Source organism: Rhinoderma darwinii, chromosome 4, assembly GCF_050947455.1.
Source record: "Rhinoderma darwinii isolate aRhiDar2 chromosome 4, aRhiDar2.hap1, whole genome shotgun sequence".
Classification (NCBI taxonomy): Eukaryota; Metazoa; Chordata; class Amphibia; order Anura; family Rhinodermatidae; genus Rhinoderma; species Rhinoderma darwinii.
The window spans coordinates 397,205,584-397,222,308 of NC_134690.1; the positions used below are offsets into that span (position 1 = coordinate 397,205,584).

Sequence of the window (16,725 nt, forward strand, 5' to 3'; positions counted from 1 at the left end):
CTGGCATGAACCCCTCCACTACCCTAGACCACCAGTAAAGCTGGCATGAACCCCTCCACTACCCTAGACCACCAGTAAAGCAGACATGAACCCCTCCACTACCCTGGACCACCAGTAAAGCTGGCATGAACCCCTCCACTACCCTAGACCACCAGTAAAGCAGACATGAACCCCTCCACTACCCTATGCCACCAGTAAAGCTGGCATGAACCCCTCCACTACCCTAGACCACCAGTAAAGCTGGCATGAACCCCTCCACTACCCTAGACCACCAATAAAGCAGGCATGAACCCCTCCATAACCCTAGACCACCAGTAAAGCAGACATGACCCCCCCCCCCCACTACCCTAGACCACCAGTAAAGCAGACATGACCCCCCCCCCACTACCCTAGACCACCAGTAAAGCAGACATGAACCCCTCCATTACCCTAGACCACCAGTAAAGCAGGCATGACCCCCCCCTACTACCCTAGACCACCAGTAAAACAGACATGACCCCCCCCAACTACCCTAGACCACAAGTAAAGCGGCATGAACCCCCTCCACTACCCTAGACCACCAGTAAAGCGGCATGAACCCCCCCCCCCTCCACTTCCATCAGGGAAGTATAAAATTGATCTGAATTTTTTTTTTTCTTTGCGGTTGCCTGAACTTGGATATATAATTTTGTATGTCATTGGTTTATTTCGGAATCTTTATAGTCTTTCCATGCGCGCTCCGCCGTCCTGGGTTATGAGGGATTAGGATTACAGAAGTGAGGACTCTGCAGTGTAACCGGACAGTGGGGGAGATTTATGTGTCGATGATAATTGTGAAATACTGTTTGTCCTGTTCTGTGGATCCAGCAGAGAAGAAAGGGGCTTTGTGTTGGCAGGTTTTTCTTTTGGCAGGACAAAGCGCTTTGTCCCCTGAAGCCTGTGACATTTTGTGTCCGGTGGAGGAAGGTATTTTAGAAATGTAGAGCGGGAAATGCCCTTTTCCCCCATTACCTTTTGCATAGTGAAGACATTAGGACTCGGTGGTGACAGCACAGCTATTCGGGTGTGTGGATTTTCGGTGTTTTTTTATGGACTGCAGCTGTTGGGGGCATTTTTGGTATATTGTGAGGGGTAGGCACCCGCCCAGGGCACCATTGAGGGATGAGGGGCACATTTTTTGCATAACAAGATGTGTCCGGACTCCAGGTAATGCCGGGGTACAATAATGTGGAAGGGTCAGGTGGCAATAAAAGGAATGATTGTCCATGCTGAACCTCAGGGAGGGTAAGGGTGCCTTGGGCATCGACGGCTATGCCCGCCCCTGATTGTTATGAGGTGTGGTGAGGGATTTGTGCTCCTCGTGTATTTTTGTTGTTCTTCTGAACGTGCCAATTACTTTGTTCCAGAACGCCCCATGGCAGACAACGAGCGCATGCTTGATGTTCTTCAAAAGTACGGCATGCAGCGGAATGAGGTCCGGTTCTACTTGCGCCACGATCGTCCTCCATCTAGAGAATCCGGTGAGTTGTCCTTGCAGTTTCTTTAAAGGATTTGTCCCATGATGGACATTTATTACCGGTCTACAAGATCGGTGATCAGTGTCTGATCGCTGGGGGCCCCATGATCACTAAAATGGGGGTCCCAAGCAGGGGGGGGGGTGGAGCTCATTGCACGACAGCAGTGATTTAAATGTATTCTTTTTCTCATTCTAGGAAGTCTACAAAGAGTTCATGATCCCAATGTGAAGCGAAATGGGGTGAAGGTCCCTTCTGACCGGAGAATTGAAAATGGGGTATGTATATTAACATAGCTGGGACAATTGAATCATTTAAAGGGTAAATAAGCTTTCAAAAAAACTTTTGACATGTCAGAAGTTTTGATTGATGGGGGTCCGAGTACTGAGACCCCCTAACGTTCGCTAAAACAAAGCGGCAGAATTGCTCGGGTGAGTGTTTCTGATAGTCTTTCCTTGGAAGTGGTGTACAGGCTTAATAGAAAGTCTATGGGTCCGTACACCCCTCACTCAAACTGTGCTCGCCCGAGCAATTCCGCCGCTTTGTTTTAGCGTTTGGTGGGTGTCTCCGCGCTCGGACCACCATCGATCCAAACTTGTGACGTCACTATGACAGGTCAAACGTTTTTTATGAGCTTTACCCGTTAAGTACCAGGTTAGGCAGCCACATTATAGTTATTTATACAGCACTGACCCATAAATATGATGGAATGATTGGGGTCCTACATGGGTAATACATAAAAATAATGGTATCCAATGACCTCCGTCCCTGTTCCAGAGATACCGCAGACCGGGTATTTTCATGCCTTATGACTTTGCTTTTCTGTAAAAACCAGGTGAACGGCCCCAGGATGGACATGACCCTCGCTGAACTGCAGGAAATGGCAGCGAGACAACAGCAGCAGATCGAGGCCCAGCAGCTCATGCTGGCCACAAAGGTAAGACGGACACTTTCACTGAGAAACGATAACCGGGCAGGAGTGTTCACTATAATCGCTTTTCTAATCTCTTCTATTACCGATTTTGCTCCTGGCAGTGGCACAGACTTTGTGACGTTCGTGCTGCCGGCTGCAGTAGGAGGCAGAGCGTCCTGCTCGTCTCCAGGGCTCCCGCATGCAGAACGGCCGCCAGCAGTATAGAATATAAGGAACAAAAAGATTGATGTCCGGACAAAAACCAGCACACACGGAGTTACAAAATTATTAAATTTAATCCTAATTAACCCAAATATTAAAATGCATAAATACCAGTCCCTGGACAATACCAGTAAAGATACCAAACAAAATATAATATAAAATAACCCCTAGACTACTTGGCCAGGTTATAGAACTACAAGTCCCAGCGAGATGACGGAGAAGTCAATAACATGTGCAAGTTTGTCGTTTCTTTCTGTCCGGAATGAATTAACAAGAGGGCAGTAGGCCAGGACTGTATGGCCAGAGAAGTCTAGGCAGTCTCGTCAGTGTCTCTCAATATGTCTCGCGATATCCAATATTCCAGAGACAGGTTAGTACCGCGTGTCGACACAACAGGCAAATCCACGGTGTCAGGACGTTGCCCACGTCCGTGATGGAGTATAACTCGGCTGACGCGTTTCATCCCAGCTGGAATTTCCTCCGAGCCGTGACTGTAGAACCCTAGAAGTGTTCAATAACATGCACTTCGGTTCGTTAAAACCCATAGAAGCAGGATGTAGTACCATGCGACCCTCCTATGAATCTTTTGCCCTGTTCTGATACTGTACTTTGAGCGGATCTGGGGCGGCCACATGAACATTGTTCCTTTTTGTAGGTTCTGCTCTTCCTAAAGTTCATTTAACTGTCAGCAAACTGGGGGAGGGGAGTTTGGGGCATAATCCTATTTTTACTATGGTTCTCCATGAATTGTAGTCACGTCTGTTCCGCACATCACATGTTCCTTTTGATAACTGTAGGAGCAGCGTTTGAAGTACTTGAAGCAGCAGGATCAGCGTCAGCAGCAGCAGGCCAGCGAGCAGGACAAGCTGAAACGGCTGCGAGAGATCGCAGAAAACCAGGAGGCCAAACTGAAGAAAGTGCGGGCATTAAAGGGGCACGTCGAGCAGAAGAGGCTCAGCAATGGCCGACTAGGTGAGGACCTGCGTATCTCATCGCCAATATACCGCGTGTATTTACATATAAAAAGTACTGCTGTTTTCTATAATATGTAGTAAACTTGTGTCATGACTTTTGGATAATTTTTGCATTGTTCTCCCTCGTTTTCTCGGCAGTGGAGGAAATTGAACAGATGAATAACATATTCCAGCAGAAGCAGAAAGAACTCATGGTGGCCGTGTCCAAAGTCGAGGAACTGAGCCGTCAGCTGGAAATGCTAAAGAACGGACGTATCGAGGGTTATCAGGACAACCAGTCTGCCGTAGCGGAGCTCGACCGTCTCTACAAAGAGCTTCAGGTACGTGGCGGAGATGGCAATAAGCCGGTCTATGAATGTGCCCAGGCTACTGACCCCAACCATTAAAGGGGTTGTCTCGCCAAGACCAACCCTGTCTTATTAGTGCATATGGACATCATAGAGGGGGATCGCTCGCTCGGGACCCCCTTCTATGAACCAGAACTGAGAGCTATTTTATTGGCCGTGTAATACTGCCATGTAATGTCTGACTGGCCGCGTCTACCCCCAGCAAGATCAGCTGATCGCCGCCCCGGCTCCCATACGAAAAGGGTTGTCTGATGTGACCCCCCCTTTAAGAAAAAGCATCGATTTATATGCTTTATTATTCACCTCTAACTTGTGGCTCTCCAGCTATTCTAAAATGACACTAAGTTTTGCAACAGATGGAGAGCCGCAATTTAGGGAGCGCTGCTCTGTAGGAAACTATGCAAAATACCGGTGCTTAGACTGAGAGGCACTACAAGCCGCATCCATTGGTCCGTTGGCACAGAAGCGCTGTGGATGTGGTGTCTCTCAGGCAATCCTGCCGAGAGGTGCGCTAATTTGCATAGGTCCCGCGGTTTAAAAATGGCCTCTTTATGTTGTTCCTCGTATAATGAAAGGCTTTATACAGTTTTCCAATACGCTTTTCGTATCATTGCCTTGTGTTTTGCAAGATCTCTGCTTTCTGTCGTTCAATAGAGGAACCCTCATGGGTAAAAGAAAAATCCATCCTGGTCATGTGATGGACAAACGGGGAATCAGCTCGCTACAAGAGACCGCTCTGATAGACATACTGTAACGAGCCATGCCCCTGTGTCGTCATCACATGACTAGGACAGATTTTTGTGCACCGGAACTATTGAATGACCGCAAGCAGAGTTCTTGACATCTGTAAGGAATTAACTGAATGCTGGAAATCGTATAACTTTTTAATTTGCTAAAACGTTAATACAGCTTTTATAGAGGCTCTTAGATAATATCTGTCATGGTGACCGATTCACTTCTAAAGCCATCGAGGTTTATTTGGTCCACAGGGGGGTGGTTGGTTGTCTGTTGAACACCTCCTAATCCTTAAATCAGAGAGCTGCTACCAATAGAAGGGACCGGCACATCCGAACATTATAAGGACGGCCCATTGATTTCATTTCTGCAGGAAAAATAAGGGTTCAATATGGTTGCCCTCCCCCATAATCCGCTCATTATCGTAAGACCTCCCTAACTAAGGCCACATTCACATGACCGTTTGTATTTTATGGTCTGTAAACAACAGATCCATTGTCCGTTTTTGCGTTCCGCGTCAATGGGGTGTCCTCCGCAAACACTGTCCGCATCGCAACGGCATTCATGGATCCTCAAAAAAGCGGAAGGCATGAAATGACGTCAATAACTGGTCCCAACACCCCGAGAAGGTCACATGATCTCCCTGGCGCCATTTTCTCCTGCGTTTTTGTTTTGCTTTGTTGAGCGCTCTGTCTGATTATCTCTGCTGATCCAGCAACTCATCCGCAAAACACGGACGGCATACGAAGAGCACGCCGATGCCATCCGCGTGCCGTCCGTGGTTTTCACATCGCCATAGACTTGAATAGGCGGGACCGAGACACAAACACGGACAGGAATAGGACCTGCTACTCTGAGTTTTTCGGCCTGGTCCCCCTGCCCTCACACGGATCCGTGAAAATCATGGTAATGTTCATGGGGCCATAGAAATGAACGGGTCCGCGTGCTATCCGTTAAAAAAACGGACAACGGTCAAGGAGAAGTCCAAACTAGTCAAGCCATTGGACTAGACGCCTGCGCTTCAGCCGGTGTATATATATTTTTAGACCCGTCTCGTCTTAATTGCTGGGTGTTTGTTCCTCTGTGGGTTGGCGGACATGTACTTGGCGTTCCCTGAATATTCCCCATGTAGGTAGATGGGTTTTTCAGGAACTCCAAGCGCCGCTGTTTGTCCTTTTTTTTTTAGAATTAGCATGCAGGGCTTTGCCTAGCCTGTCTTTCGTGCCCTCCGTCTAAAGTGTTTGTCGTTGTGTGACTTCATTCAGTTGAGGAACAAGCTGAATCAGGAGCAGAATGCCAAGCTGCAGCAGCAGAGGGAGAGTCTGAACAAGCGCAACTCGGAGGTGGCCGCTATGGACAAGCGGGTTCATGAGCTGCGGGATCGGCTCTGGAAGAAGAAAGTGGCTCTGCAGCAAAAGGAGAACGTACCAGTAAGTGCAGAACCTCCAGGGTTAACCCCTGCACTGCCAGATGACCCGTCCCCGTGCCACGCTGCCTTGATAATGAACTTCTCAATCCAAATGAATGCTGATGTAAGGGAACAAGCTGCACCGGTAATAAATTAAAGGGACAGTAAACCTGTAACACTGGTTGTTGTCTTTCTATTTATAAGATCCCTGGAATAGATCCTGAAAGGTTCCCATGCCTCCATTTACAGAAGTCCTGGTTAATATTAGAAGCCGCCTGTTCGATCAATCAGTGCGGAGGTCAGGATAATGAATTCTGCTTTTTATAGCCATCCTGATCTACCGCTGATCGTTCACATGTGTGTTGTGTCAGCTCTTCAGCGCCAAACCAACCCCTTGGCAGCAATGTTTTGCTTTTCGTGCCCTCTGAAGTGTGAAATGCGGGGTCTTTAGTTTAAATGGCATGTGAATGATGGAGAAAGGGGAGTTTGGTTGGAAACGCACACGCACAAAAGGCACCTTAATCTGTAGTTTGATTAGATGGGGTGAACCGTGGCAATGAATGGGGCCTGTGTATGGGACATGCCGCCGGATCATTTCCATAAACTTGTTTTATATCCGGAAGGGTTAATACATACCCCTCCCCCACCTCATGCTTTCAGATGAAGCTTAATCATTGTATAATAAAACATTCTGCAACTTTCTAATCTACATTGTGTGTCAATTTCTCATTTTCAAGATCTCTGCTTGCTTTCAGGGGAAAAAAAATAAATCATTGTTCGCATCCGGAGGCTAAAAACCCGTACAGACCTAATATTCCTCACAGCTGAAGGTTTGTTACAGTCCTATCGAGTCTGTTCGCCAAACACACCAGCAGCACAAATCTCTCTCCTGTCCTGATAAGTTTGCTACAATGTATCCGTGCAGGTAAAATGTGTCAACCTGGAGTCTAGACTTTAGCACAGCAGAAAATTGTCTCAACAGGATACAAACCCACAGCTGGATTTTTAGCCTCTAGGTGTATACAGGAATGTTCCCGATCATGGACAGTAAGCAGACATATTGAAAACGGTGATTAATTGAAGCGCAAATGGAGAAATGTATCGACCTTTCTACACCAATTTTCTGGCATAGAAAAGTCCCAAAGATCGCAATGTGCGTTAAAAAAAAAAAGTCCCAATTTTTAAACGCACATTGCGATCTTTGGGAATTTTTTATTTTTTGTTTTTTTTTTTACTTTAAAAAAAGTGGGTGTGGCTTAGACACGGCAAATTTTATTATGACTTGCATCTGAAAATGAGATGATGTAGATTTCACTCTGTGGGGCGTAGCAAGGAGCTGGGCCTCGTACCTTGCCTCTTCCGATCAGACTGCCCCCCCCCCCCCATCAGACAATAATAAAAAAAAGAAAAATATACAATATAAGGCCTCATGCACACGACCGTAGCCGTGTGCACGGCCGTGATTTTTGGGTCGGCCGGCTGCGGACTGTCAGCCGCGGGCCGCCCGCAAATCGTACGACATGCACATGGCCGCCGTCATTGTTTTCAATGAGCCCGGACCGCAGAAGATGTCCTTAATAGGACATGCCCGTTCTTTCTGCGGTGCGGGGTCCCGGGCCATGCACGGACCGTAAAAACTACGGTCGTGTGCATGGCCCCATAGAAAATAATGGGGCCGCAATTCTCCCGTGGATTTTCGGGGGAATTGCGGCCGCAAAAACACGTTCGTGTGCATGGGGCCTTACTGAACCTTCTACATGTGCCTGATTTGTTATGCTGCCCCTCCCCCGTCCTGCATGCCCCCCGTCTTCTGCCATATTGCTGTGTGTGAGTATTTGGTGTTGAATAGCTCGCCACCTCTCTCCCCTTTAGATTACATCTGATGGGAATCTACCTCAGCAGGTACCGAGCATCTCCAGCAGAGTGGCGGCTGTCGGCCCTTACATCCAGTCGGCCACCATGCCTCGTCTGCCTTCCAGGCCAGAGCTGCTGGTTAAACCTGCTTACCCAGAGGGCACTGCCACCACACAAGCGCCTGACGTGCTGCTGAAGTCACAGACCTTGCCCAACATGAAGACTGCATCCCAGGGCAAAGCACCAACCGGTAATTATGTGACCCGCTGCAAACAACGCGCCCCTATGTTACGGAGATCCCATCACCCTCCATGCATCTTCTTTCTATGAATGCCATTGATTATTTAAAGGGACACGGTCGCAATCTAGTAGCTGCATCTCCCAGCGGGCTAGTGAGGCCATAATTAGATGCCTGCAGAGCATATGCAGCTACTAGATCGTGACAGTGTCACTTTAACAATAACTGCTCCGCCGTGACACTTTACAGCGAGTCCATACAGATGCACAATGAATCCAGTGTTCGTCTCGAGGTCTCGCTGACGGGTGACGTGTGCGTCGTGCTGATGTTTGTGTCCGTCCATTGTGTTTTCCAGGGGCAGCGATCCACAGCATCAAAACGCAGCAGCAGCCTGGCACTGATTGGAGCACCGTCAATGGCAACAGTCAGGGACCAGCGAAAAGCGCCCCGAATAGCGCCGGACCAGGTGAGTGTACAGAACGAAGCGACAGCCTGACCGCCGCTGACCAGAGAGTCCATGCGGTGCATCCGTTCGTGGATTTATTATATTTCCTTTCTCTGACAGAAGTAGAACGCCGCATGTTTAGTGACCAGGTCTATCCTCTTCAAATGCTGTGCGGATGAATACAATGTATTGTTCTCTGTTATCAGGCTGGGGAGAGGCTGTGACTGCATTGGCCTTAAATGGGAAGTCTGAGAAAAGTCCCCGCCATGATCGCTACTTACGTCAGGAAAAATTCCCAACATATCCCTCCGAAATAGGCAACTCTATGCCATAGACCACAATTGTAAAAAAAAAACAAAAAAACGTATACTGCACGTTATACGTTTTGTTGTTTTTTTTGCAGCGCCCAGGAAAGCACAGCAAGTCGCACTTTCCTATACAGCGTAAAATAGGGTATACGACTTATACCAGCCCAGCAGATGCCAGAAGGACCTTCATGTGGCATCCATTAGGCACATAGTGGTCTATGGACACATTCAGGGTGAGCGCCTGCAACATTTCCCAGTGTATAGTGTGAATAGACCTCTTAAAGGGGTTGCCCTTTTCCTAAAAATTGATGGCCTATCCTCATTCATTTTAATGGGAGAAGGTTGTAATGTTGTGAACCGCCGCTACTGCTGTGTTGGCGATTCACAATACGAGCAGTGACTCGTGCGAGCGCTGTGACCCCTTCTAAACAGCTGATCGACGGGGGTCCCAGCAGTTGGCCGATCAGATATTTGATGGCCTATCCTGAGGATAGGCCATCAATTTTTAGGGACTGGACAACGCCTTTTAATTTCTGTGCGTGGACCTTGTAGGGTTCAATGATCCTTCCTATGAAATCCTATTTCTAAGCCGATGATGGTCATTCCCACATAGTAGGTCATGGGGTGTTTGCAGGAAGGATTGACCAAATAATGGGCGACAACTGGGAGAAAAAAAACAACCTGTCAAAATGGTCAGTTTCTGCCCCCAGTTCCCCCCAGTCTGCAGCTTTACAGCAGTGTTCTCTGTTACTGATCTCTCTGCATTGTTTCTGGCTCTAGACATTGACCCATCTGTAAGGGATCGAGACAAGAAGACCAGACCCAACTCCATGTTTGACACCGTCCAGCAGCCTCCGGGACCCCCCAATTTCGGAACATTGAGGAAAAATCAGAGCAGCGAAGATCTCCTGAGAGATGCCCAGGTGCGTTTCCATGGTGATCTGGATGCGGTGTCTAAAATGTTAATAAACATCTCCACTATAATTCACTTGTCCTTTGGACTGTTCCTCCGATCTTAGTATTACATTCAGGGATCGTACTCCGCTCCTGCTTCAGTTCAGGCTGCGATGTTCTATTCTGTACTGTACCATTTAAAGGGGTATTCCCATGTTATAAGGTTAAGGCGTTCCCATAATATTCTGAAAGTACCACCTTTAGGGCCCCCATTGATCCCAAGAACAAAGGAACTGAGGTCCCTTCGCTGTGTTTTTTTTTTTTTCCCCTGCACAATGGCACTCCACCCATTCGCTGTAAAAGGGACTGCGTGCCACAGTGCAGGGAATATCTGTATAACTAGGGCTACGGCCCCTTCATTCTGGGGATAAATGGGGGTCCTGGCAGATAGACCCCCACCGGTCAGTAAGTCATGGCATATCCAGCGATATGCTATCACTTATGGTGGGAAACCCCCCGTTTTATGTGTGCTACCCCAATATGGCAAAGGCTGAGGAGCTGAGCCTGCGCCATACGCAGCGGGTTCCAGCTGCCACCTCAATACTGACCGCGGCATCTGAGCGGTAAGAAACAAGGAGGGGGCTCCCTTTGTCGTTGTGCCTTGCAACAAAATGATGGGGTGCCGATCGGTTGCCATGGAGGACTATTGATGCCCTACAGGTCGGTTATCAGTGCCCTACTATTAAGCCTTGCCATAGGCAAGGCTTTATAGTAGAGCACAGATAACAGCGACTATTGCAGTGGATTGCATGAGCGATCTAATGTTTGCAGGTTAAGGACCCCTAAGGGGGCAAAAAATAAAAAGTCTCCGTGTTGTTAAAATTCTGAACTAGTAAAATATCACGTTATCAAGCAAAAATTGGCTGTGTCACCAAGGGGTTAATTGGATCGGCTATCTTTTTATGGCACAAACAAGGCGGCATTGGCAATTGTGCTATAGATATTAAATCCTTTAAGTATTCATCCAAGGAGAAGCAGAAGAATGGATAAAGTGCAGATACTGGGCTGGATTTCCCCTGTGGTTGATAATTCTGTCACAGCGCAGAGTCGTGTCTGGGATCTTGCGCTTTATCTGCTCTTTATACCTTGTGACGCTTCTTCTTTGGTGCTTTTTATGTTATTCTGAGTCGTTTGAATCCTTCTTCAGACCCGTTTTATTTATTGCCGTTTTGTCTATGTTCATATCAACCAAAATAATGGAAATGTTTAAACCCGCAGAGTGCAAATAAAAACGTGACGAAGGTGCCACCGCCGGTTCCCTCCAAACCAAAACAGATAAACCTGCCTCATTACGGTCAAGTCGCTCAGTCGCCTCCTGCCGAATCAAAGCCTGAAGTCGTCCCGGGTAGGACACCTGCAGCAGGCAAACAAAAAGGTGCACCACAACAGAGGATCCCCGTGCCTCCTAGCCAGGATATCCCCCCTCCTGCCAAGATGGAGATTCCACCTGCAGTGGCAGTGCGTCCATTTACACCGCAACCAGTAAAAGAGCCGCCTCCGCCGCCATTCCGTAAACCTCAGATGGTGGCTGCTAGTTCCATCTATTCCATGTACACCCAGCATCAAAAACCTGGAAAAAACTACAGTGTGCATGGGGCACTCAACCGAGCCCAGACCCGGCCGCATTTTCCCAGTGGTAAGTCCAATATTTAACTTTTGCAGATCTTTCAAGCGTTTCTGCATTTATGGAAATAATTCTTAATCGTTGTATCATGAAAAGTTCTGCAACTTTCTAATATACTTTGTGGTTCAAAAGCTCTGCTTGCTGTTAGTAAATGCAAGTATTCCAGGGTGGAATACCTCTCTAGCTTGGGGTGTATTTACATGAGTTTTCATTTTCCAAACCGCGGTTATGGTGCAATTCCGAAAAACTCGCACAGGTGCCGGCCTTGTTCACATCGTGAAAGCTCTGACACTGTAACGAGCTCTGCATCTGTGTTAGGCCTCATTCACACGAACGCGTTTCTCGTCAGTGTGATGTCCGTTTTAACATTGGACAGCACACTGACCCTTGCAATTCACTGGGGCTGTTCTTTTTTTACGAAGCGTGTGTCCGTTGCGACAAACTCACAGCATGTCCTATTCTAGTCTGTTTTTGTGGACCAGACTCGCCTATTAATGTCTATGTGTACGTGAATAAAAAAAACGGAAAGCACATGGGCAACATCTGTGTGCGGTCTGTGTTTCCGGGATCAGTTGTCAAAGAAATGTAGAAAAAGAAAAGTCAAACCAGCAAGTTTGCAGACAACAAAAACCGCCGAGCGAAGCGGCTGACACACGGTAACCACATAGACGCAACACGTTCTGTTTTTTGTGGACGCAAATCGGCGTACACGTGAGAATAAGACCTTAGGTCTGTACAGGTTTTCAGCCTCTGAATGTAGAAAATAATATTTATTTTCTGTGACAGCAAGCAGTTGTAGAACTTTTAATAGTAATGGTTTAATCCATTTTGTACACTCCCTTTTTGTTAGAACGATCTGCCAGGAATCTGATTATTACAGGGCGTCTCTGCTGCGATCGCTGGCGATCGCCTGTAGAAGCTGGGAAGCCTAGCCAACAAATGTTTAATTCTTCTGCAGCGCCACCACGGGTGAACTGAGGCATTACATGGTGCCCATTGCCCAGATCCTCCAGCGAGAGAGAAGCTGTTTGTACTATTAGGGCGTTCAGACTTACTAGACGGGGCAATTAACTCAGAACTCCCTGATAGGGGATTGGAAAATGGGTTTTCTGAAGTGGACAACCCCTTTTAACCTTCATTTGTGTAAAACAGGATCATTCCGTTAATATACCGCATGTCCTCCCATATAAATCCTGACATTGATGCATTTATTTATTATTCACAGTGTATGGTAAACCCGTGATTGGTGGAGGAACAGCCCAGAACCAGCAGAATGGTAACTTATCCACAGATGGCGCCCAGGTGGACGGTAAATCGGGCAGTCCAGAGCCCGAGTCTGAAGTTCCAACATCTGGTACCGAGAACCAAGAGACTGAAAGAATTCCTCGTCCACTTAGTCCAACCAAACTCCTTCCGTTCCTATCTAACCCTTACCGGAACCAGAGTGACGCAGACTTGGAGGCTCTCCGAAAGAAGCTTTACAATGCTCCCAGGCCTCTCAAAAAACGGAGCTCCATCACCGAACCCGAAGGACCTAATGGACCAAATATTCAGAAGCTCCTGTACCAGAGGACTACTCTGGCCGCCATGGAGACTATCTGTGCCCCTAAACAGACCAGCGTCACCTCCATCTCTGAGAATTCTGCAGAGGCCCAAGGTACCCAGATATCTGCAGACATAGACACTGAAGTCTCCTCAGAAACCTCTTCAACCCTACACGTCATGGATGTTGTTCCTCCTGAGGAGACCATCAATATATTTCCTGAGGACATTGAGATCGCTTCACAAGAGCTGGGACCTGACAGTATACCGGAGGGAATTCCGTTCGAGGGCCTCCCACCTGCCCCGATGGAAACGGAGCTGAATCCAGAACTGCCACAACCCCCCGAGACTTATGTTGAGGAATATCCTCCTTATCCCCCACCTCCGTATCCCACTGCCGCCGACCAGGACAATGTAGTTGAAGATACCAGTAACCTGTGTCCTCCAGAGATCACCGGGCAGTTCTCCCTCCCTCCGGTAAGTAAAGACCTGATATCTAATATGTCCATATATACAAGTTTTATTTATTATAATTTTACACGTCGGTGGCCTTGGTTTTGAAAACTGGTTGTAGACTGTATCACCCAATCAGATTACTAGTTTTATTTTTCTACACGTTGGAAGGATAGGAGCTGACCTCTGATTGGTTGCCACTGGATGTGAAGATTCAATGATTGAGTCAGACCCCCAAATTCACTTCCCTTGAACAGTTATATATATATATCACCCTGTACATAAAAGGAGAGCCCCTGTCCATATATTTTATTAGGACATATGGACTATTTAGAAGATAAAACCCCGCCGTGATCCCCCTCTATGGCCAGAACAGAGAGCTGCTAAGTAAGAGCGTCTTCCACTCTGGAGGACCTGGTCCGTCCATGGTCCAGTATTAATTTGGATGGCCGGCATCTAATACTACATTTCTCTTGCGTTGTTGATTATTGTCCACGGCTTCTATGCAGATTTGAGGGTCTCCATGGTAACAGACTACAAACAAATGCTGTGTAGTCTGATTCTGCAGTATCTGTACCCTACTTCTTCGCATACATTTGGTATGGGAAGATCAAGTAGAAGGCAGATGGATGGCCCTATGGGAATGTGGTCTTAAGTGCCCGACTTTAGGTATCCACAGTCCACTTACACATGACATATGTTTTTACTTCTAGGGTAAAAGAACAAACCTGAGGAAGAACGGCTCCGAGAGGATCAATCACGGGATGAGGGTGAGGTTTAACCCCCTCGCTCTGCTTCTAGACTCCTCCTTGGAAGGAGAGTTCGACCTCGTCCAGAGAATAATCTTTGAAGTAAGTGATGTGAATATTTAGTATATTGAAGTTCATTGAAGATTTCACTCCGCAAATAAACAATCTGTAGATATGAAGATTCAATGATTGAGTCAGACTCCAGACCCCTAAATAAATTCAGACCCCTAAAAAACCCATTCAGACCCCAGACCAGACCCCCCTCCATTTACTGATTTCTCCTCGCTCCTGGATCCTCTTCACTCCCGGGCACTGCCACATCCAAGGTCCTGAAACTGGCCGGCGGCACTAGAGGTCAAGAGGATCGGGGCACGAAAAGCATTATAGGGGTTTTCCCATGAGATACATTTATAACCTATCCACAGGATATGTCACAAATGTCAGAGATGCGGGTCCCACCTATCTGTAGAACGAGGCCCCCTAAACCCTGTTCTACTGCCATGTGTTGTAGCTGAAGCGTGTGATTTCCGACCATAAAGAAGCAAACCGCGTAGCTCCGCGAGCACCAGCCACAACACAGAGCGGTAGACCGGGGTTTAGGAGGCCCCGTTCTAGGGATAGGTGCTGCTCCCAGAGGTGGGACCCGCATCTATCTGACGTTTATGGCACGTCCTGTGGATATGTCATAAATGTCTCTGGTGGGAAAATCCCTTTAAGTGATACTGGTCGTTCTCTATTGGATCAAGTCCTAATCCTGGAGTCTACTACCGCAGTAGCCGCTGCTATGACTGTTTCGGCGGTAGTTGCGCCCCTGATTTCACATTGAAATGATCGTTCCAGACCAATGAAGATCTGATGCGTCGTCTATGTACCGGCCATTTTTTGACATTGTTCCTATTATTCAGGTTATGATGAAATCGTGATGAGTGTGTAGGTGTTATCTGTTGCGTTCACCACTGTGGGGGTTGGTAAGATCTGCGGGTTATCATTCCTGTAATGCAGCGTGTTATTATAAACCTCTTGTTTAGAGTTATAATTAGAAATCCTCCTGCCCCTCCCCCCCGTAAAATTTGTCAGGGAAGCGGCTCCTGAATAACGTCCTTGTCCCTCTTTCCTTATTACTGCGGTGGTAACCTCGGATTGTCCTGCTCGCTGGCTTTGATGGATGAGGTTTATTGTGTTAATGAATGTGGCTGTATTCTCGCTCGCAGCTCTGAAGCCAATGCGGTGACATGGAATCCGGAGTTATGGACTGGAGCAGTAATGTTGTATCTCCTCCTTCTTCTGTCCACAGGTGGAAGATCCCAGTCAGCCCAACGACGAAGGGATCACAGCCCTACACAACGCCGTGTGCGCCGGTCACGCCGAGATCGTCAAGTTTCTCGTACAGTTTGGGGTGAATGTAAATGCGGCAGACAGCGACGGCTGGTACGTCCATGTTATGTTACGGTTCACATTAAAGAGGTTGTCCTATACATTACCTGGAGCAGAGTATGGCTACAAGGAGCCACAGCGAATAAAAATCTGTCCTGGTCATGTGATGATCACACAGCTGCAGGGTTCGTTACAGTGCGGGGATGTTCACATGTGGTGGATATGCTGCAGATTTTTCATCTGGATTTGCTGGTGGAAAATCTCCGGCCTTTTACAGTAGCAGCAAAGTGGATGTGTTTTTAAGAAAACGTGTCCGCAATTGACTAGCGGTTCGGATTTTAAATTCGCAGCGTGTCAGATTTTCATTCCTTTCAATTAAGTGAAATCCTCAACTGATTTTTTTTTTTTTTCCGTCCCGTGTGGACGTACCCTTAGGCTGGGTTCTTACGGGTCAGATATGCTGCGTAAAAACCGCACAGCATATCCGACGTGGAACCCGCAGCACTTTTCATCCCAAAACCGCACCACATTGTGATACGGTTTTTCGAACGCAATTTCCGCTGTGGAAAATAAAATCTGTTCATTCTTACCCCCTCCCTCTTCTCTGCGCATAGACCGGCCTCCGTGGATGACATTGCCGGCCATGTAATGCTGCAGCCTGTGATTGGCTGTAGCGGTCACATGGGATGCAACTTCATCCCAGGAGACTGGACTACAGGAAGGAGGAGAGAGTTCTGGGTAAGTATAATTATTATTTTTTCCCCGAGTTGCGATTTTTGCGGCAGAATCGCTTCGATCGCCGCAATACTGCCTCTCTGTTGCGAGATTTGCATTCCCATTGAATTCAGTGGGTCGGGAAAACCCGCAACAACAAAAAAATAAAATTGACAAGCTCTGGATTTAAATTCCGCTGGTCAATTTATTAACGTTTACGCTGCGGTTTTTTTTTCCGCAGCGTGGGCATGAGATTTTCAAGATCTCATCCACTTTGCTGCTACTTTAAATGGCGCGGATTTTCCCCACAGAGCGTTTACGCTACGTAGGAACCCGGCCTTAGGTTTTTACATTACATTTTTGTTTCAGATTTCAGCC

At 47.5% G+C, this 16,725-nt stretch overlaps 1 protein-coding gene across 6 annotated transcripts in view; it reads left to right on the top strand.

The window, feature by feature from the left end:
- The window catches only part of TP53BP2 (tumor protein p53 binding protein 2), a 44,790-nt gene that overhangs the window by 19,574 nt on the left and 8,491 nt on the right, over nt 1-16,725 (top strand). For 2 of the 6 annotated variants that reach the window (XM_075863399.1, XM_075863406.1), the window contains 13 exons: nt 1,386-1,499; nt 1,692-1,771; nt 2,329-2,430; nt 3,426-3,600; nt 3,741-3,922; nt 5,950-6,237; nt 7,965-8,196; nt 8,540-8,650; nt 9,718-9,860; nt 11,110-11,527; nt 12,741-13,534; nt 14,224-14,361; nt 15,554-15,687. In XM_075863399.1, the coding sequence (XP_075719514.1) occupies nt 1,386-1,499; nt 1,692-1,771; nt 2,329-2,430; nt 3,426-3,600; nt 3,741-3,922; nt 5,950-6,237; nt 7,965-8,196; nt 8,540-8,650; nt 9,718-9,860; nt 11,110-11,527; nt 12,741-13,534; nt 14,224-14,361; nt 15,554-15,687 (2,911 nt within the window). The remainder of the gene's footprint in view (nt 1-1,385; nt 1,500-1,691; nt 1,772-2,328; nt 2,431-3,425; nt 3,601-3,740; nt 3,923-5,949; nt 6,238-7,964; nt 8,197-8,539; nt 8,651-9,717; nt 9,861-11,109; nt 11,528-12,740; nt 13,535-14,223; nt 14,362-15,553; nt 15,688-16,725) is intronic. The other 4 variants (XM_075863400.1, XM_075863402.1, XM_075863405.1 and 1 more) reach the window with 4 other exon arrangements.